Source organism: Diadema antillarum, unplaced genomic scaffold (assembly GCF_040938485.1).
Source record: "Diadema antillarum isolate AM-2024a unplaced genomic scaffold, OU_Dant_1.0 scf00000002, whole genome shotgun sequence".
In the NCBI taxonomy this organism is placed as follows: Eukaryota; Metazoa; Echinodermata; class Echinoidea; order Diadematoida; family Diadematidae; genus Diadema; species Diadema antillarum.
Window position 1 is genome coordinate 1,508,817 of NW_027270891.1, and position 21,625 is coordinate 1,530,441.

The 21,625-nt window shown below is 37.8% G+C and overlaps 1 protein-coding gene across 1 annotated transcript; it reads right to left on the minus strand.

Annotated features, from left to right (window-relative positions):
- Positions 1 to 7,910: 7,910 nt before the first annotated feature.
- LOC139729828 (uncharacterized) lies at positions 7,911 to 20,621 on the minus strand. The gene is made up of 8 exons (XM_071640789.1): positions 20,330 to 20,621; positions 18,047 to 18,314; positions 15,824 to 15,888; positions 10,955 to 11,183; positions 10,253 to 10,386; positions 9,522 to 9,586; positions 8,879 to 8,942; positions 7,911 to 7,945 (listed from the first exon to the last, which is right to left on the minus strand). Exons 1-8 carry the CDS (start codon positions 20,619 to 20,621, stop codon positions 7,911 to 7,913), a joined length of 1,152 nt encoding a protein of 383 aa, XP_071496890.1.
- Between the last annotated feature and the right edge of the window lie 1,004 nt (positions 20,622 to 21,625).

The following is a 21,625-nucleotide window of genomic DNA, read 5'->3' on the forward strand; positions in this document are numbered from 1 at the left end:
TATATTTGTTTTGACCATCCGACATGGATCTCCAACGCAAAAGAATAAAAATGTGTTAGACCCAGCCACCACCGTGGTTTTTTTTTTTTCAATAGATATTGATATTACAGTGTAGTTGAGAAAAAATAACTTCTCATTGTCCTAGATGGAAGTCAAAATTGAACAGTGTGTGGAATACTCTGCATACAATTTGGACACACACACACACACAAATGCATTTTTCAGTATATTACTTCATAAACAGCTGGGCCATTACAAACCAGTGAGACCAGACATCAATATTCTTACATTTCGATATCTTTCAATATCCTCCAGAGGTCAGAGGATAATCGCTAATGTTCATGTGAAATGAGTACACGCTTTTTGAGTTGCTCACTTTTGTTACTATAGAAATACATAATATGAGCATCATGTCAATCATTAAGTAATTTATCAGTTTCATTTGCAGTCTTGGATTATTTTTTTCTACGTGTACAAATAAAATCACTGCAAAGTGAATAACTTTCACATCAAAATTTAAAGGAGAATACTAAAAGAGAAATAAGTGTGATAACATGCAAAGCAAATATAGAAAAAAAACTTATTATATGGTATTCAGTAATTCTTTGAATGTTGTCCCACATGAGATCAAAATAAATGATATATGTTTAACGCAGGTCAATAACGCAAGGTTTTTAGGGCTTTGGATTGACCGAGAATTATCCTGGAAAACTCATATTAATTTTGTAAGTAAAATTTTGTCCAGAAATATTGGAATTTTAAACAAGCTTAAACATTTGTTCCCTTTTTATATTTTGCAGAGTATATATTCTTCTTTAATATCTCCACACTTTAATTATGGAATTTTGGCGTGGGGAAATGCAATCAATTTACCATCAGATTCCCTTCTTCGTATTCAAAAGCGTGCAATAAGAATCATAAACCACGCCGGATATTTTGCTCATACCAACTTTTTTTTTTTTCATCAAAACAGAATTCTGAAAATTCCAGACCTATTTTATCATAATCTTGGAATTTTCATGTATAAACTAACAACTAATGAATTACCATCTGTTTTTATTCACATGTTCAAAAGAAATCGCTCTATTCATTGCTACCCCACTCGACAGAGTGACGCTTATCACCTTCCCCGTACTCGCACTATTTTTGCAAAGAAAACAATTATGTTTACTGGACCCAGATACTGGAATGACCTCCCTCAAGATATTACTTCTTCCTTATCCTTATTCACCTTCAAACGCAAACTAAAACGGCTATTACTTAGTGGATACACACTACCCGGCTCTTAGCAACATTATTTTTTTTTTAAATACCCCCAGTCTTTTGTCTTTGTCTGCAGCTCCAAGTTATTTAACGATACTGTTATAGCACTTTGTGTGTGTGTGTGTGTGTGTGTTTGTGTGTGTGTAAACACGGCGAAATATGTACAGTCTCGTTTAAGCGATACTAAAGTATTCATGTTCGATAGTTCGTTTTTTAACACTGATTTTGCACTGGTACAATTTAAGTTGGTCGAGATAAACATGTCCGTTCTCCGTATAATTTCACGCCTATAAATTCGGGAATCTACAGTTTTTACAAGCATCATTGCTTTTATGTAGGCCCCATCATATTTCTGACATTTATTTGTGATATCCTCAGATGATAACGACCATTTATATTTGTGTGTAATGTTTGTTTGTCTTTTTTTTTCAAACATGAGATATGGTTGTATATATTTTGTACTTTTGTTTTATTGTCAATCATTATGTAATCCCGTCACTGAGAAAGTGGAAATATGAAATAAACTTGAAACTTGAAATACCAGGCCTATATTATCTTAAGGTATACAGGTGAAGGAAATCGCCTTATTGATAAACAATTTTCATAGCGACCACTGAACAATATTGTTTCTTACAATTCTCTCTTCTTTTCAACAAGTGGAATAAAACACATGCACATACGGGCATCAGTTTGGAGGAGGGGTGGGGTGGTGGCAGGGATAGTTGACCCCCACCGCAATAAATTGTGAGATGTGACTTTGTTTTGTTTTTTGTTTTTTGCTTTTTAGACAAAAAAAACTGCCCAAGTTTTTTCACTTTAAGTGTGCATCAGATTGTTGGAAATTTGATTCTGAAATGCAAAAATCTCCCTTCTGTGAGAGGGGATATCTCCTTCCAATAGACTCCTTCCCCTGCTTGGTTCCATCCACATATATAACATTGGGGATTGATAGTTTCCCTAATTCTATGAAAGATGTTTATAAGAGATATTATTATTTAAATTCTAAAGATGAAAAGGCTTTTCCTATATATGCACGAGTGTTCATCTTGGAGGGCAAGAGGTAGTTGCTCCGCTTCCTGAGAAAATATGGAAGGGGAGTGATGGTACATAAAACTTTGCCTCCAAGTATTTCCTGAGATGCGGTTTTTTTTTTTTTGGTTTTATATCATCAAAAAGTAAGTACTTGATCTTTAATTTCAGTTCCAACAAATTAAAGAAAATCCCTCTTGTTGGAGGGGGTAGGGTATCCTCTTTTACTTAACGCTTCCCTCCTCAGTTTCTACCCTTCAATTCAGTACACTCCTTTTACTGATAATTTCCCAAATATTCCATCATAAATGTGTATACAAGATTTTTTTTTTAATTTCTATTCCTAATGCAAAGGCTCCCTCGCATGGGAAGGGTTGGGGGACAGCCCCTTTCATACCCTCCTCTCGCTATATCAACCTTCCCTCCATGCATTGATTATGGCTACACATTTGGGGATGGACATTTTTTTTTAATGGTAGTTCAACCAAGAGTGGCACGAGATCATTGAACTGCAAACAAAAAGAATGTAAAAGTTCCATTATGTGGAGGGGGATACCTCCACCCACATCCTTCCCTCGATTGGTCTCCCTCCATAGATGGCTGACTTACTACACTTCTCTGATACAAATTTCGAGATATTCCTTCAAAAGTGCATGGTGTTCCAGATCGTTTGAATCTCATTTCTAAAAATACAAGAGCTCTCTCGAATGGCAATGGAAATACCCTACCCTCGCCAATGCTGCTCTTTCTGGGTTCCCATCAATATAGACTTGGTACACTTTGGCGATCCATAATTTTCCAAATATTCCCCAAAACGTATGCATCAGATTCTAAAAATCCAAGAACTTCTTCTTCGAGATGGGGGGGGGGGGGGGGGAGGGGGCAGGGGGTGAGATGCGTCCATACCCGACCAACTTCCATTTAAGTGATGACGCACACGTTTAAACAAGAGCTGCACTAAATCCCTGATTTCAGGTCTAAAAACTGCAAAAATCCAATCCCCACCCACACACTCCCCCCCCCCCGCTCCACTCCTTATACACCATGGACTTATGCTTACACATATTTTCCAAGTTCCCTCCCCCAACGTGAAAACAGATCGACACCCCTTGCTCTGTGCACATACCCAATGTAGATAATTACTTGAAAAGTTCTGCGGAATGAGTAGCCACTTTTTGTAACAGAAAATGCATGGTTTGTAAGCCCTACATTATAAACAATAAACTATTAACTATCGCAATATCAATATTAATATCCTCACCTTTCATTAGAGGTCTTTGACCTTGTGTGATTTCCATGGGTGAAAGGTATTGGCTCGTTATTAAGCAGGGCCTACAAGGTGTACGAGGTGGCTCTCTAGAACATCATCATGTTTTACCATTAATGATGCCAAAACTATCCTGATACTTTTGAGGTCATTGAACTCTCGAGATCATCAGAGGTCAAATGCAGAAACTCGTCTGTGGTTTTGGAATATGAAGACAATGTCATTGTAAAACAGATATGCTTGTTTTGTACATCTTTACCATGTTTATCATCAACCAATGATGTCATAGTTCAATATTCTGATATTTTGAGGTCATTGACCTCTCAAGGTCATCAGATGTCAATGGTAAGAAACCTGTCTGCTCTTTAGAATATGAAGATAATTTCATTGTAAGACAGATATGCTTGTTTTGTACATCTTAACAATGTTCACCATTAAGCAATAACATCACAGATCAACCACTATATTATGAGGTCATTGACCTCTAAAGGTCATCAGAGGTCAAAGGTAAAAAAAAAATGTCAATGCTCTGTGGAATCAGAAAATGGTTTCCCTGAAGTATAGATTCATGTTAAGTGCAACATAATCACATCTACAAACGTTCACAACGTCTCCAAACATCAATTTTCTTATATCCAAAGTTCATTGACCTCTGGAGGTCATCAGAGGTCAAAGGTAAGAACCTGTCAGTGCTCTGTTGAATCAGAAAATGGTTTCTCTAATGCATGTTAAGTGCAGCATAATCACATCTATCATTCACAAACGTCTCCAAACATCAATATTCTTATATTTAAAGTTCATTGACCCCTGGAGGTCATCAGAGGTCAAATCAGACTTACCTCTCGATCTTAAAATAAATCTTATGGTATGTACTAACACTGGTGAAAGTTTGATGCTTTAGTCAAATTTTGCATTAGGGCGGACGTCCACTTGGGGCGCGGACAAGCTCCGGAAGGGTTGCGGAAGCAAATTTTGTCATTTCGGCATCCTGTCCGCGACAGACGCGGAATAACTTTGTGAATCGGCTTGTCCTGGGACATTCCTAGGACTGTCCGCGGACTGACTGCGGACATTCCTAGGAATCACTCCGGAAGAGCGCGAAATACCTCGGAATATGCTAATCGTAGCCAGGCAGCGCGGAAACATCTAGGATTACACCAGGAATGAACGCGGACAATCAGGATGCCTTCCGGACAACACAAGTTAGGCATGCGGACAAACTGCGGACAATACCAGGAAAATGGAAAAGGTATAAATTTGGCGCTGACTTTCACTTTTTCTCATTTGACTGCTAGCCGTCATTGATTGCTCCTTGTTGTGTTTCCGCAGTAGCTGCTGATATTATATTATATGATTGGTCAATTATTATTTGTGACCCTGCACCTCAAAAACAAACAAAAAGTCGCCAGACATAAATTTTTTAGTTAAGACCATATTCTGAAAGAGCAGACTTTAAGCTTTAAAATGATGTATAACTCAAATCAAATGAACTCTCCTAACCTATCTAGATATTGGAAAGAAAAGCACAAACTCAGGGAAAAGTGTGAACTGAGAAAAGAGGCTCTGAGTACAGTGTCTATTCAAGCGCTTAATCTTTACCAAACCGTGCTGGCTGTGCGATGAATGGGACAAAAACCAGGAAGTAAACCACCAGAGTAACAACAAAACAACAATGAAGGGATTATCAGATTAAACTGAAATTAAGCATGCCTCATTAACACATTCTGTCCATAATTAATGCCAACTTTCAAAGCAGTAGCATTATCCTTTTCAAAAGTTATTAGAGTTTGAAAGTGAAGAGTGTGGACAAGGTTTTTTCAGAAATGAAAAAGGGATTCTAAAGACACACCTAATCACACTATTCTACCAAAAATGTTCGAGATAAACTGCTAAAAAAAACACACTTTCCTGCCCGTTTTATGATACCAAAATTTTGGGCATAGTGTAAAAAGAAGACCCGCTCTTTCAGAAAATATGAAAAAGTCAAGTTCGGCTAGGTTGACCCCATTTCACTTATTTTCAGTCCTCACGCAAAATCAGTGTGTGCGACTTTATGTTCGTTTTGAGGTGCAAGGTCACATTTTATAAATGTGACCACCAAAAGTCGAAGAATAGGATTGTCTGCATGTCGGGTGACGACTTATTTTTTTTTTTAAATTTCTCTCATCTGGGAGAACAATCTTTTCTCTGCCTACAGTCACATGGATGATATTCGCAAACTTTTTGAACCATATATATATATATATATATATATACACACATAAACATGTAAATGTATATGTATATATATATATATGTATATATAATATACATAAAAATGTAGATGTATATGTATATATATATATATGTATATATAATATACATAAAAATGTAGATGTATATACATATATATACATATATATATATATATAATATATATTTAAATGTTGATAAGGTAGTCCACGTGTTGGCAAGATAAAAAGATAAGTAACAAAACTGCAACAAAGTCCATGCTGTATTCACCAACGGTTTATTTCTTCACAAGAAATATAATACAGCATGAACTTTGTTGCAGTTTTGTTATATTCTTTATCCACTTTTTTTAGACCTGTGCTTTATCCATCGTGAAGTATATACATGTTTTGTCTGATACTTCTGCAGAGCATGCCAAAATGATCCTAATCATTAAATTTGTTCTTCTTTCTCTCATTTTTACCCTTGTGCATCTCTAACTCTCTCTTATTTTGATCACTTTTGAACATTTTGCAATGATTCAAGTCCGAGAAGTTTTTTTTTTCTCATGCTTAGAGCTTACTAGCCTATTGTCAATGAAGTGTAAAAATGGGAAAATACTTTAACCTACTTTAATTTACTTTTTTTTTTTGGGGGGGGGGGTTCAACTGGGCTGTCAAATTGGACAATCGAGTTTATTTGCAACTAAGACAAAAAGAGAAGATAAAATTATTAGGTAATAACAACTACGGAAATCATTCAGGTAAAGAATATTTCTGAAATGATTTGTGATGGTTAATGTGTATTTAAATATATACACTCGGCAAAAAACAAACAAACAAACAAGCAAACAAAAGAAAGACAGAAATTTAACACTTTTTCGAGTTCATAATTTATTGCTTTTTCTCTCATTTCACTTGAATTTTGAAGTGACAGAAAATTCTTCATTTCCCCCCATCATCTTTATCTTTCATTGTTATTTTGGGCTTCAAAGATATTACATTGTAATGAGACCACAGGTATATCTTTGGAATTGAATTCATGCTTTTTAGTGTGATGAATTTGTGTTTTGTTCTAATATGTTGTATCATTAGAAAGCATTTACGTATGAATAACAACTTGATCATGTTTATATAGGACATTAACATTTAGCCAAAAATTCTATGGTTTTTTTTTTTCTGAGTGTACTTCCACCTACTTTTGTGATTTTTCAGCTGGGCTGTCACATGGGACAACCTAGTTTGTTTGCAAATAAAATACAACATAAAGGAAAATGTACCATAGCAAGTAATATGAACCAGGAAAGTCACTCAGATGAAAAATAATTTCTGAAGATCAAATCAACATCTTGGTCTCGATCAAAATTTGGACGGGGAAATTTTTCTCTCTCCCGAAGGTGCGGAAACGCCCGGACATGTTTAGGGCAGTGAGCGGACACGTTCAGGAACGTGCGGACAGGTTCCCGAAGGAGTGCGGAATACCAAATTTGCATTCCGGGGCTTGTCCGCGTCTTGTTCGCGCCCTAGTGGACGCCTGGTCTTATTCGCGTGATTTTGAGGGCTTAACCGCTCTACTATTGTCACTGTGACAAGTTTTATGAAACGGGCGTCTGGTGAAGGGTGTAGGAGTGGCAAAAGAAAACGTGGTGGGGGGGGGGGGGGGAATGTGCCCCCCTTGGGCTTTATAGGGTTGATATGCCTGTTTGAAGACCCTGCCACACCTTTGCGGGCAAGCTAAGCGGGCTTGTTGCCTGTAGGGATTTTGCAGAACGCAGGATGAATTTCTACGTGCAGAGAAAGATTTGGGCTATTTTCACTTGTCTCTTACCTGCTGGACGCGTGCTACTTATGTTCTACTTGCATTCTAGTTACGGTGTTACGGTACTTGCCTGTTAGGTGCGGCCGCTACGAACCTCCTACTGGTGTTCTGTGTAGACCTATCCCCCCCCCCCCCCCCCCCCGCAGATGGCACGCACCGGCAAAGATTTGAGCATTCTAAAAAATTGCTCCTTGTGAGTCGTGGGTATTGCCAGCAGAGGTCTACGGAGAATACCACTAGCACTGACTAGGAGGCCCGTAGGTGTCGCAGGTCAAAGGCAGTTAACCCGCTTGAACTACATAGGTTGCCCGTTTATCTGTGCCTATCCACCGGATCCGTTCGTCATCTGCGGGCATCCTGTGAGCATAACACGGGTGGTTTAATGGCAAGGAATGGTCGACAGTGAAAAACATCCGCGTAGCTGGTCAATTCTGCGGGCGTGGATTGCTAATGATCGCCCCGTCACTGTACAAGCATGCTAACCTGGAAACATTGAACTGCATATTACCTGAATATGAGACCATTCTGAAGCAAATAATTTTCACACAACAATAGATATATAATGTACTCTTAAATGAACCCCGCAAGGATTGGAACAATAATCCCCAAGCATTCCCACTGATTCCCACTGATCAGTTACTTACTAGCCATCCCCTTTGAGCTTGTAATGGATGGATTTTTGTAAAAAGATATACTACGATCCATGAAGATACATACTTTGAGCCATTCCCGAGATATGGAGAAAAAAGGTTAGATGTTAGCACCTTCAATTGACCTTGGACATTATGATCCGAAAATTTCCTTTTATAAGGAGAATCTGTATTTGGTAACATATTCATACACTGAGTTTCAAGAAAATACCTTCAGGCATTGCAGATATGTGGGGGAATAATGAAATTTTACGAATTTAAGCATGTGCACCCAAAAGTTGATAGGAGAGGCACAACTTCGTGCACTCATGTATACATATAATATGCCAAATTTCATTTGGTTTCCTCAAACAGTACTCAGGGGCGGATCCAGGAATTTCGTAAAGAGGGGGCGCGTTTACAAAAATAAAGGGGGGCGCACGCACCCTTCCCCCATTTTTTTCTTTTTATTTCTTTTGTTTCAACAAAAAATAAAGGGGGGGGGGGCGTGCGCCGGTTGCAGTCCTCCCTGGATCCACCCCTGGTACTTTATAGTTACGCTGTCCACAATATTGATTTCGGACGGACGGACGGACGACCCGAAAACATAATATTATGCCTCACGGGACACTTCGTGGAGGAAGCATAAAAACACACTCACCCTCAGACGGGTTGAGGCCGATAACGTCAGTCTTGTCATTTCCTTCACTGTCTGGCTGGTTCGTCTGAGTGGAGATAAAGATCCACATACAAGTTCCTGTCAGTAACTGTTAATTGATAAGATTTACTAGTATTTTCAACTGCTGTATAAATCATGCGTTTCACCATAATAATGAATATCGTACAATGCAATCACCAAAACACATATGTTTAAATTCATAGGCATTCATGCAGAGAATTAAAGGAATATAAGATCTGGAGTTCAAACTATTAATTATTCTTGTCAATTGCAGCACATGTACATTTGATTTCAGGTTTTCCTAATTGTTGCGGAAAAGTAAGACATTGATAATGTTCGTTGCTTTCAACGATGAGAACAGGGGTATTATGCTGATAAAGAAAAAAAGAAACTGCTCGAGAATTGTTTAAAAAAATATTCTAGATATCAAGGAACATCTCTGGTGTAGTGTTACGGTTAAGTTCACACAAATGAATACAAGGCGGTCTCAGTGAATTGAAATGAATAAATCTTCCGGAGCTTTCTAGGAGTTTGCTTGACAATCAGCTTCCAACCAGAATTATCATTCTTGCTTAAAAAGTGAGGGGGAAGAAATGGTATTACAGTATTTCTGGAAAAAAAATACCTCTTGTAAACCAGTACGATGGTGTTCCACACAATCGTCCATCATGACCTGCCAGTAAGAATCCCCTGTAATAGATATAAAAAGCACCACTTGAATAAAGTCTCAGCAGACTTATCTTGTTTAGGGTAAGGTTCATGTGTGCATTTGTGTGTATGTGTATGTGTGTGTGTGTGTGTGTGTGTGTGTGTGTGTGTGTTTGATAGAGTGTGTGTGTGATTTGCCCGATGTCATTACTGAAAAAATGCAATAAATTCCAACACTTGACACTGTCGTCAATAGCGAAATTTATATCATCATAGGTTTGCTGGCCTTTTTTTAATTTTTCATCAGTCTTTACAACACAAGATAGCTGGTTAGCCCATACTTATTTGCACGATCGTACTGCTGCTCAAGGACTGCTGCTTGTCTTCCACGGGAACCAACTGTTATAGACGGACCACTGGGTTGTGCAACCTGCTCTTCGCACACACAGAGTGAATGAATGAATGGAGCAGGATCTTTCACGTCTATGTACAATATTTCTTGACTCTTTCACAAACGGATCCTCCCTGTTACGTCCTATCTTATGGGGGACAGGAAATTTTATTCTGGAGGGAACGACATGATAACACACAACATTGCTAAACAAGACTCGCTGGGATTCGAGTCATTCGATTACAAGGCATATATACACTACGACTGAGCCACTAGCTTCGCCGTCCTAGAGTGGAATTATTGTGAATACTGCTCACCACTAGGCTTAATACGTGTCGCCTTGTCTGTCTGGTTAATGTTCCACTTCTCACCAGCCTTGGCAAGGTCAATACTGATTTTACACCCACTTCTGGTCTCAACTCCATCCGTGACTTTTTCATCTGTGTTAAATCTGATGAAGGGAATAACAAAAAGGAAATTACATCACCTTATATTTTGTTATTTCGTCAACAAAGACAAACAAAAGCTTTTCAAGGGGGATGACATTGAAAAGCAGTAATGTGTTATCAACATCTTGTCACCTCACATCACTATTATTTTTTTTCCCGAAGATTTCAAGTAGATTGTTATGTGATTTAATTTCATACTAATTTATGTAAGGTCCTTAATGACACGTGCATGTAGGTGATAACCTCCCGGCCCCCAAATGTCTGACAGAAGTTAAGAGTTAATAAACGCCAATCTCCTGTTCTAATCGAGGATAAGAAAGAGGGAGAGGGAGGGATAGAAGAGAAAGAGGGAGGGAGAGAGGCAGGGAGAGGGGGAGGGAGAAAAACAGGTCAGTTTCGGTCTGAATCTATAGTGAAAGTTCTTCGTTGAATTTTTGGACTGACTGATTTTGCTATAACACACATTCCCCATAGACACCTGCCCGAGCTTTTTCGTTATTCATCTTCAACGGGCTAAAACAGTTCCACCTATAAACACATAAAGCATCGATAAATTGAAGGGTTTCTTACTCTTGGCCTAAAAGTGCTTTCCTAAGGCTGGTTTTCCCAACTCGCTCTTGGCCGACAAGCATTAACCGCGTGTGGTAAACCTTGCGTGTTTTGTCTCGTGCAGCTGTTTTGGCGTAGGCCTTTAGTGCTCTCGGCCCACGAGCAAGAATTTCTAGCGGTACAGCGACATTGTTATCGGGGGATTCCACAGCTAGACGGGCAGATCCTGTCGTTCCGGTGTTGTCTTCCCCTTCTCCACCAGTATCAGTGAATACGACACCACAAAAACAAGAAAAAAAGTGAAATGTCAAGCATGGCAAGAAATTGCACCTTTCGGGTGGCATATCGACACTTTTTTACCGTACCCATTAAAACACCGATTTCTTTAATATTCAAACGATCGCTGAAGGGCGTAGAAGAATAGAAATGCGTAAATCTTGTTCTCGATTCTTCTTTGAATGATTACTCTAGCTTTCTGACAGAGTGTTAAGAGAGGGTAATGAGCTCAATCAAGTCTTTGTCTATTTTATGACTAAGTCGTTCTATCCTTTGTGTTCTAACGACATTCCGGAGCACAGATTGGATTAAAGACTGGAGGAAAAAGGCTCTGAATTGTTTGGCGGGTATAAACCTCTACGGGTCATTACATTCCAATCTGAAAACGGATGGGAATAATCTCTGCTTAACACAATTTCAAATGAAAAAAGAAATAAATCTGTAAAACTACAAATGAAGAAATACACGAAGACTCTCCAATAATCTTCCTTCTAGACGTATCTTTGAGGGATATTTCTTGATTTAGTTTCCTTTCATCGCAATTATGTTGTTGTTGTTTAAAGATTGAGACACTTCGAGTATGTCACGCACTTTCATGATCAGTAGGGTGGTACATCCAATTACCGGACGCTTTTTTTCGTGGCTTTGATTCCGTAGTCAGAGGATGAAATTTCGGCTAAAAATAAAACCACTTATTTACAGACTCCTGGAAATTACGAATTCAGCCAACTTATGCCAATTGTTGGCTCCAGTTTTTAGAAAATATGCTTCAAACATACCCCTCCAGAAATACTTGTTTTTTGCGCGGTGCAAAATCGCATTGCATTACCGGACGCGATTTTCGTGATCGAATAATCGAGGTCTTTCGCACCTATAGTCCTTGCACCAGAATCACAATTCATCCCACAAATCACCGTACACATTCTCACCTAGAGGATGACAAAGAAAAAACCGGCAAATGAGGCTTAAATTTCGTATTTTACGGTAAAATGTCTGTCTTGAACATTTCGAACAGTTTACGGAATAAAACCTTGTGAGAAATCGACAACTGCTTAGACGCTACTTCTACTTTACGTGCTTTGTCTATGGGAGCTGCACGCGCGGATTACGAGTTGCGGGCCCCTTTAGCGCACAACTATTCCGCATCGTTCGCGTTTGAGGACGATAGCTACAAATTTCCGATATCGATCAGTGAACTTTTAGTTATATTGGAATCCTGTATTATTCTGTATGTGAGTGGGATTTCATAGAGTTTCAGTCGTGAGATGTGATTCAAACATGCATAAATATTAACTATGACGAGGTGCGAGTCACTCGACTATAAATCTGAGGTAAAATGTGAATTTCTTCGTGTTTTTACATTCTTATGTCGCGTTTTTTGCGATTTCGGTCCACACAAAGTTCTGTTAGGCTAATCTAACAGAATCGTAAATTTGATCGTACAGAATGTCATTAGTACGCAAAAATGTGCGTTTCCGGTAAATACCGTGGTGTCCCGTAATACCATGCTTGCCTATACATCGTCAACGGTAAGACGGTGATTGTTTTTATTGAGCCAAGGGATAGATTCGAGTGTGTATGCAATCGAAAATATTATTGAGTTTATGTTACAGTTAGTTAGTTTCTGTCGGACCAGTGTAATCAGCAAAGGTAGACGTCGGTTAGCTTAATCTCTGCCTGCAGACTCCTATCTTTTTTTCACGTATCGATACTAATTTTCGTCGGTGTGATCTAGGGAGCAGCGATGAGATTCATGAGAACACTTTCTGGTGGACTCAATAATCATCGACAGTGAAGGACAATAAGTTGTCGTGAGATGGTGTTGGTATAATATCAACATTATAATAGTTATTATGCTGTATATCGCACCAGAAATATGGCTTCCTCAATGTATTTCACTTTGTGAAAAAAGCTCTTGCTGGTGGACTCTGAAAAAAAACAAGAAAAAAAAAGAAAAAGAAAAAAACAGTAGGATGCATAGAAACAGAAACATCCATCAATGGCCATAGTATTTGGGTTGTTCCACTAACAAGATCTTGTTTATACCGGAATTCTGCAAAGTCACATATAGAATGTATTGTATTGGACGTATTCTAAACCTATTTTTGTTTCAGTGAAAGGGGCGTAGGAGTGGAACTCCTCGTAAAGTGAAGCTAACACCACAAGTTGTCATTAAAATGTGATGCAATATGGAGTCTTAGATAGATTAAGCAAAAATTGACAAAAATTTGATCAAAGTGAAGCCGACAAAATAAGAATACTTTGGGGTAATGCACATATGTAAACTTTGCCCACTTTTATTTCGCTTCATGGTTGTAGGCTATTCAGTTTCCTTTTTTTTTAAGAGGAGGAAGTGAGAAAAAAGTCCATAAAATTATTGGATACGGTTTTGGGGTACTTCTGCTAATGTCAGGTTAAGACAATAACTGTAGAACTAGTCTTGTTCCGGTATAGTTCATCAAACACTGAATATCTGTGAATTTCTTTCTGTCACATATTAACATATTTCAAATTCATGAAATTCTTCCGTCAAGATGCTTTCATTGCAACTGATTGACAAATTTTATGAATTTGAATAATTATGCAGTACCCGCTGCATGCTATAAGGATAAGAACCAACATTTGCTGCCTGGCGAAAGCTCGGTGGTCCAGCAAAGATGACGCCTGTCCGGTGATCAGGAGGTCGTGGGTGCGAATCCCGCTCGAGTATGTACGCCCATGATTTTTTTTTGAATGGCTACTACTAACACACTGATCAATTCAGTGCCTATTTACGTCGATGCAGGGCAATTTGTCAATCAGTTGCAATTAAGATATTTGTTTTTTTTTTTTCGCTCATAAGCGCAAGCCCGTGTTTGTGGGTGAAAGGTAGGACTGATCATTATGATTTACACTGCGATTTTCCACTGTCATATTTTATACAACGCCCAAGTAGATCCTAGTAATTTGATTGGAGGATTGTTGGTGACGTGATATTCAATAAGTACTCCATTCCACGCGCCGTGCAATTTTGGCTCTATTTTTGTGTGCAACTTGGTTCAATTTTTTCGTTCTATTCCACGGTTTGAGAAATTGTACGGTATTGCATGTACTGTGTGTTGCATATTGCAGCTAGCGCGGTGAACGTGTGCGGTACATCCCATGCGCGTTTGTTGGCCTACGTAGTGCTAGTGTACGTGTATGAGCGCTAGCTGTTACCTGTATCTACACTGATTGTACAAGCCAGAAAGAGAATCGCAATGGATCCACATGTAAGTATGGCTCTGTTTTTCATACATATATAGACTTCTAGGCCTACTTAGACCTACCCAACAATCCTCCAACCAAATCTGGATCTGGATCTGGATCTGGATCTGGATCTGTTACTCTGAAAAGCTCAGGTTGAGCATCACTCAGAACGTGACTGTGACTGGAGTGACGTTTAGTCCAAATGCAAATGCTTTTGTAGATACCCTATTAGTGAACATGTGCAGGAAAACAAAATGTCATTTGATCTTGATTAAGTCGAAATTTATGCCAAATTCATATGTCTTTCAATAAAGCCAGTGATAAATATTTTATATGACAAGGTTATATTTACATCTTATAAAATTATTATGACATGGAATTGAATCAGTCAGAATCTAGGAAACGTCAAATAGATAGCAAGCTAACGTGGGAATTCCATGTTGATTTTGTGTATGTAATGGAGACCTACGTTGCACGCATACTAGCGAGCTAAGGTAATTTTGTCTCAGGCATGTTTTACAGTCATTGTATCCCCTGGCTAAATACCGGTTAGTGATAAGGTTAGAGTAAAGATTAGGGTTAGGGTCAGGGGAAGGGTCTGGGATAATTGCACTAGACTCGGAAAAAATACAGATTTTTGTTCCATATAGTTACAAAACGTTTGGTTTGTTTGTTTGTTTGTTTGTTTGTTTGTTTGTTTGTTTTATTTAAACACGGGTAAAAATACTTGCAGCAAGTCCGTATGATATACACTGTACAAAAAAAAAACACATAATGTGGTACGATCAACGTATAGGATAAAACACAATAATCGGTATAATGAAAAAAAATGAGAGAAAAAATGCATATATACACAACACTCTTTACAAAACAGTCAGACAGTAGAATGCAGTAAGAAGAAAAAAAAATCTCGGAAAGGAAGTGATTAAAAAAACATACATTTACTCAGAAATAGAAAAACTCATAAATCAAGTAAGAAAACAGAATCGATATCCTTCGGAAATTGGGCTAACCTTGTACACGTTCTCGTGGCTTCCGGTAATTTATTGAATAATTGAGCTGCTATGTAAACAGTACTACTTTTGCAAAAATTGGTTTTGGTAACAATACTTTAAATGCCGAGTTCCTCAGATTGTTATTAGATACTTTTACGTTCACTTGCTAAGTTCAATTTAAAACTCGTCAAGGTGATGACATCATAATTTATTGTTATCAATGCGTGTTTCCTCCTGATATTTTTCATTGTCTTTACAAGGTATCATGATGTGTATATTGGTGGCCCTCGGAAAATATAATCGGCTATTCTTCCTTCACGTCTCAGGAATGAGATCGCGTCTCGTCACTGTTAATCAGTGTTAATTCTCCTAGTAGTGATATCAAAAGTACCTTTTCCAGCTCTCTTTCTTCCGGTAGTCGCGGGCTGGGATGCACCTTGATTCGTCTCGATCCACCTTTTACAAACAATTTAAGAAAATTACCAGGTCATTAAAGTATGTTGGCGTCTTGGAGATTTACTCCGTGTCAAGCAAATTTTACTGCATATTTCCAGTGAAAAGACTGGAGGCATCAACAGAGTTTGTACATCAGCAAAAATTCGTCACGAAACGAAAAAAAATTCATGGGAAACGAGAAGGACAGGTTATTATAATAACAACCTGGAGAATATCCAGATAATCAAAGAGCTCTGATTTATATTCATATTGGATGAAAAAAAAAATATCAAGTCACAACTCAACGAAGAATCGTCTAATAGTAACAGAATAATAATAATAATAATAATAATAATAATAATTGATATGATTTATATAGCGCCAAATCCACTCTGCAGAGTGCTCTAGGCGCGGAAGGAAGAGAGAGTGACGAAGTAAAAGACATACAAATATCAAGTACATGTAATGAGTAATCAAATTGAGGCTTTAAACAAGTGAGTTTTTAGACTGCTTTTAAAGGAGTCTGATGAAGAACAATTTTTAACGGCTGAAGGTAAGTTATTCCATAAGGTGGGAGCAGCATGGCCAAAGGCACGTGTGCCCCATATCGTAGTGAATCTTGGAATTATCAGAGAACCGGAGTTGGATGAGCGTAAAGATCTAGCAGGGATGTAATTATGGAGTAAGTCAATGTTATACTGAGGAGCAGCGCCCTGAATGCAATGAAAAGTCAAAAGTAAAATCTTAAAAATAATGCGATCTTTGACTGGTAACCAATGAAGTGATCTCAAAATAGGGGTGATGTGAGTGTGCTTCTTGGATAGTGTGATGATGCGTGCTGCCGCATTTTGAAGCCTCTGAAGCATGGAGAGCTGAGTTTGTGGTAAGTTAAATAAGACAGAGTTTCCAAAATCGAGCCTAGAGGATATCAAGGCATGGACTAATTTTTCGGTAGAAGAGCGGTTCAAATATTTTCTAATGAAGCCGATATTACGAAGTTGGTATCTTACAGATCTACAAATGCTAGAAACTTGATGAGACATAGTCATATCTAGGCCTATGAAAAAAATTTAAAATGTATCAAAGGAGATCAATAAAAGTCAAACCTATATCGGTGAAAAAGGAACATTTTACTTCTGTTTAAATTTCGACTATTGATTTAGATGGAATTAAAAAGATTAAACTAACAAAGATTATGGTTTTTCTTAATTTCTCCTGTTGACTTTTCTGCCATTGTAAAAGGTGCTCAAAGTATAAAGCAACAATGCGTCATTTGATTTTGATTAAATCGAAATGTATGTTTTTCAATAACACCAGTGATGAATATTTTTTTATATGGCATGGTTAAGTACGGATGATAAGTTAACATTGTTTTGACACTAGCTATGAAATGCAGGCATGGAAAAAAATGTTTTGTTTCAGCGGAGTATCAAAAAGATCTTAGCCTGGTATTACTTTGATATTGCATCATTTATTATGTATATCAGTAGAATGAATTGCCTTCCAGCTATTTACCGAAGTTTGTTAAGAATTGCTGAGTACATTCTAATCGTACAAGTACAGATTTTCTTTTTGCATCTCTTTCTCGTACGTGATAACCCGAAACAGCATGATCTATATTTTTGATAATAATCTGGAAAGATAAGTGATTCTATCGTCCGGAAAATGCCTTTAAGAAGAATCTCAAGTTATTTCTTTTCTTTAAATTCCCGTCTGCAGCGATTTTCTCTATGTTGTTGAGCACTCTACGATCATGCTTTTTATTTCCTTCTTTGCATCCAAGCATCACACCGGAAGAGGGATGGGGGGAGGTCGATCTGGTAGGCAGACGTTTGATTGTCAGCAATGGCCGTTATTCTCTACCTTTGCTGCACGTCCTGATAAACACGACGCTTTTCTGTCGCTTAGGAGTTTTGACACCTAATATGTTATATTCTTTCCCACTCCATTATTTGACATCTCTACAACTGCAATTAAAGAATTGCATACAAGAATTTATTCTTTATTAACTTTTGACAATCTACTCCCTACAAGTACTGTTTATAATGTAGATTCTGCATATTCTAACGTATGCATTTTTTCTAGTATTCAACAATGATGCACATAGATGAGTGTCAATTATAATATAATACATCTGTATCCACACGAATATATAAACACAAATACAACTGCATCTTACCGAACTCCTTCGTCAATCCTTCTGTAGAGACCGCCCAGTTTTGCCCCCTCTAGAGCTACCTTGAGGTCGGCTTTGCTTCTCTCTTTTGCGTCTACCCAGGTGTGGAGGACATTGGAGAGGGCCTGGGCGTAGTCCTTGTTGAACCTATCCAGGATCTGCTGTGCCTGGTTGTAATTAACCCCAAGCATGCAGCACAGGTCTGTATATTTTCCCGGCGGTACAAGACGGGTCAACCTCTTGATATGCGCGGGTGTGACGTTTTCGGCATCTGCGAAATGAGTTAAATTCAATTGTGAGTCCTTCGGCATTGTTTTTCGTTTATAATCTAGCACAATGTCATCGTTCTAGCCTAGTGCCTAATGAAAGAGCAAATGATTAACCTCTTTCAGAAAGCAGGAGTGAATGATATTACCCTTATTTGCCAGGAACAAGTCAACGGAGCACGTACTTCAAATTAAAATGAAATCTTGCAAAATTCTTTGAGTTTTATCTTGGTTCTGCAGTGACGTCACGAACTGTTGTAGTCTTCTCATCCAGCAAAGGCGGCACCAAAAGTTTAAAAAGTCACAACTTTTCAATGGGATTGTCTGATTTCCCTCAAACTTCATTAAGTTGTAATAATATTGCTGCATTCAATCAATCCACGTGTATGTTGGGAGACACTTCCCTGTTCAATAACCAATTACACATTTTGGAAACAATGCAAGTTGTTATGATCTGTGGGGGGGGGGGGGCGGATGCATTCCAATGTGTTCTGTTTATCAAGTCAGTAAAGTACCAGTGATTGGCAGGTTATGTCATCGACAAAATTTTGGCTTGGGAAACCATATTTTGTGTGCGTATCCAATTAATCGAAGGTAACAGAGAGAGCATTCGATTTATCTAAAACATAAAGCAGACAGTTTGTATATTCCTTTTGCCATATAAATGATGATATAAGGGTATCACAGATCAACGAAAGTCAACAATACTATGTATTCGCATTGCAAAGGTCGTCAATAACCTGACTTAGAGGCACAAAGACCTCAATCCAATGAATACGTACTATTTGCCGGGACATCAATCTGCTCATATTCTGTGGTATTGTAATGTTCAACTGTGGACAAAGAGAGAAAAAAACAAGGAATAACAAACGCACACACAAAGATACACGCACACACACACACACACACACACACCCACACATGTCACTGCATAGCACCTGGTTTTCTCCTCCACAAGCTTCAAATATTAATAATTATGATTAGCGTGGAAGGTAACATACTGCTAATGTCCCATCCGGTGAGTTTGAAATGCTATTTACAGATATTCATATCTTTCCCAACATTGATGTATGAACATGATGTATCTTCCAGAGCTGTCACAATATCATTGGTTAGTCGAGTACTTTGAGAGTAATGTATATCCAATGTTAATTCACTGTGTCGGCAGTCTCGCCCACGTCAACCTGATATCCAGTGCGATCCTGTATTCGTGCAGCTAAATTTTATTTCACGCTGCCTTTCAAAAGACAACAAATAAGATTTAAAAAAAAAAATCAATTTTGAATTAAATTTGTACCGTTGCTTATTTGTATGTGTTGGACTACATATTTTTCTGCAATATTTAATTAACACCTTGAAAATTGAAGGCAAGTACAGTTCTCGTCGTTCATTCTGAGATCTTTTTTATGCAAATGTCCAATGCAAAATTTGCTACGAAATAGAATTGATGCCGAGAAAAGACCTTTTCTTCAGATATATTGCATTTCTTCACTAAAATTGTATGGAAAAAAGCAGTTATTGATGTGAAAGCCATCTTTTTTTTTTTTAATTTAGTTGGCATTTACTTCAGATCATTACAAGAGAATAGTGTATCTTTATTGTGAACAAGCGCTTATCTCCGGATTTATCATTTATCCACTCCCCTTAATGGATGTCCTAAGTTCAGGAGTAAAAATGTATTTCTGTTCTGCTTCTCTTTCTCTCTTATTCTTTTTTTCAAAAATTGATCTTTTTCCCTGCTGTGTTATGTAAAATAATTTGAAATGATTCACGTTTGCATGCCAACTGTTGAAATCAATAAAGCATTCAATATTTTGAAAAAAAAACAGAATGGTAGACAATCTCAGTCCATTAATTTACGTAAACTAATAATATATTACTTTCCTATTCATCACAAGCGACAGATTTTTTTCTGTTTTAATGATATGCTCTAGCAAGTTCGTCTTAATATTCTATAAAGACTAAAAATCAGTAATTTAGGGCAAATTAATATTATTGTTATTATATGCTAATTATATACCCGATGGTAGATGTATCTCAGCAATCCGGACTAGCCTGGCTCTCACCAAAGCTCCTTTCAAGTCTGATCGAAGTGACGACGTGCTCACTCCCATACTCCATTTACGAAGCATGCTGACAGTCCCTCTGCTCGTTATCTCATGGTTGTGATAGTTAATTCGTGTAAAGATATTGATTTCTCCCAGAGAGAAACCCAACTGTGTCCCAAGGTTCTCAATGTCGTCAATGCTTGATATATCTCTGGCAATACCTTTCAGAAGGGAATCCACATCACCTGATTGTCCAGCAGCCATCCTGCAATAAATCATTCAAAGGTTCTCGCAATCTAAATGTTTGTTGATTTCTGATGTTCTTTTTTTGGTCTTTACATCACCAAATCAATAAACATTTTATGAAATATGCATTGCATATTTTATATATTTTTCTTAATCTTTTTTTTTCACCCTGTTAAGCCGCACCTCTAGAAAAAAAAATGCCTCCATCATCTTTATTCGTATTCCAGCTGTGACATCATCATCCTGTAACGCTTTGATAAGCTGAGATATAGACACAGTACATTGCCTAATACCATTCATTGATACCTCAAGGGTCCGTATAAGAAAATAACCTGTAATTCAAGTGCAGGTATCGTAATAGCTATGAATGGCAAGGCACATAACTTTGTCTAGTGTTCAGCTGCTCTACAGGAAGAGAATGATGTCTCAACTGAAACTTGAATTAAGATGACCTGGATGATTTGTTTGAGATGTAGGGCTAATTGGCCGGGTGCACATAAAGTCTGGAGAAAAAAAAAATAAAGATGTTTTGATGCATATTTTCAAGCAGGATTTAGTGAATTGGATACATGTGTGTACAAACCCGGAGGTACAAGGTCGAAATACATCTTGATTGCAATAACCATTTAATTTACATGTTGACTTCTGTAAGTATTTCCATTGGTCAATAATTGTTTGTTTGTTTGTTTGTTTTTTCACCGTGATTCGGTTTTTTCATTCCCAGACTTTACCCCGCAGTTGACCCCTGCATGCAGGTTACAGTCGTTATAGCAAACACATACCTTGCGAGTCAAAACGTACGGGAAAAAACGTTGTGTGCAGTGTGTTATCGTACTCTGTGGGTCAGTGTTAAAACATTATGCAAATACATAAATATATATATATATCTATGTCTTTACCTCATCTTAATGACTTTTACGTGTTTAGGTATTCCTGTGCCTTTAAATACAATTATAATATATAAACACGCACATAAATATTTAAACATTATACACCTGTATAATATATGTGTGTGGGGTCAA

Coding starts and splice junctions, on each gene's coding strand:
- LOC139729828 (XM_071640789.1), bottom strand. CDS start 20,621: ATGGCTGCTGGACAATCAGGTGATGTGGATTCCCTTCTGAAAGGTATT. Junction 18,315..20,329: donor TGAGATACATCTACCATCGG/GTATATAATTAG, acceptor CTCATTTCGCAG/ATGCCGAAAACGTCACACCC. Junction 9,587..10,252: donor GACACGTATTAAGCCTAGTG/GTGAGCAGTATT, acceptor TATCTATTACAG/GGGATTCTTACTGGCAGGTC.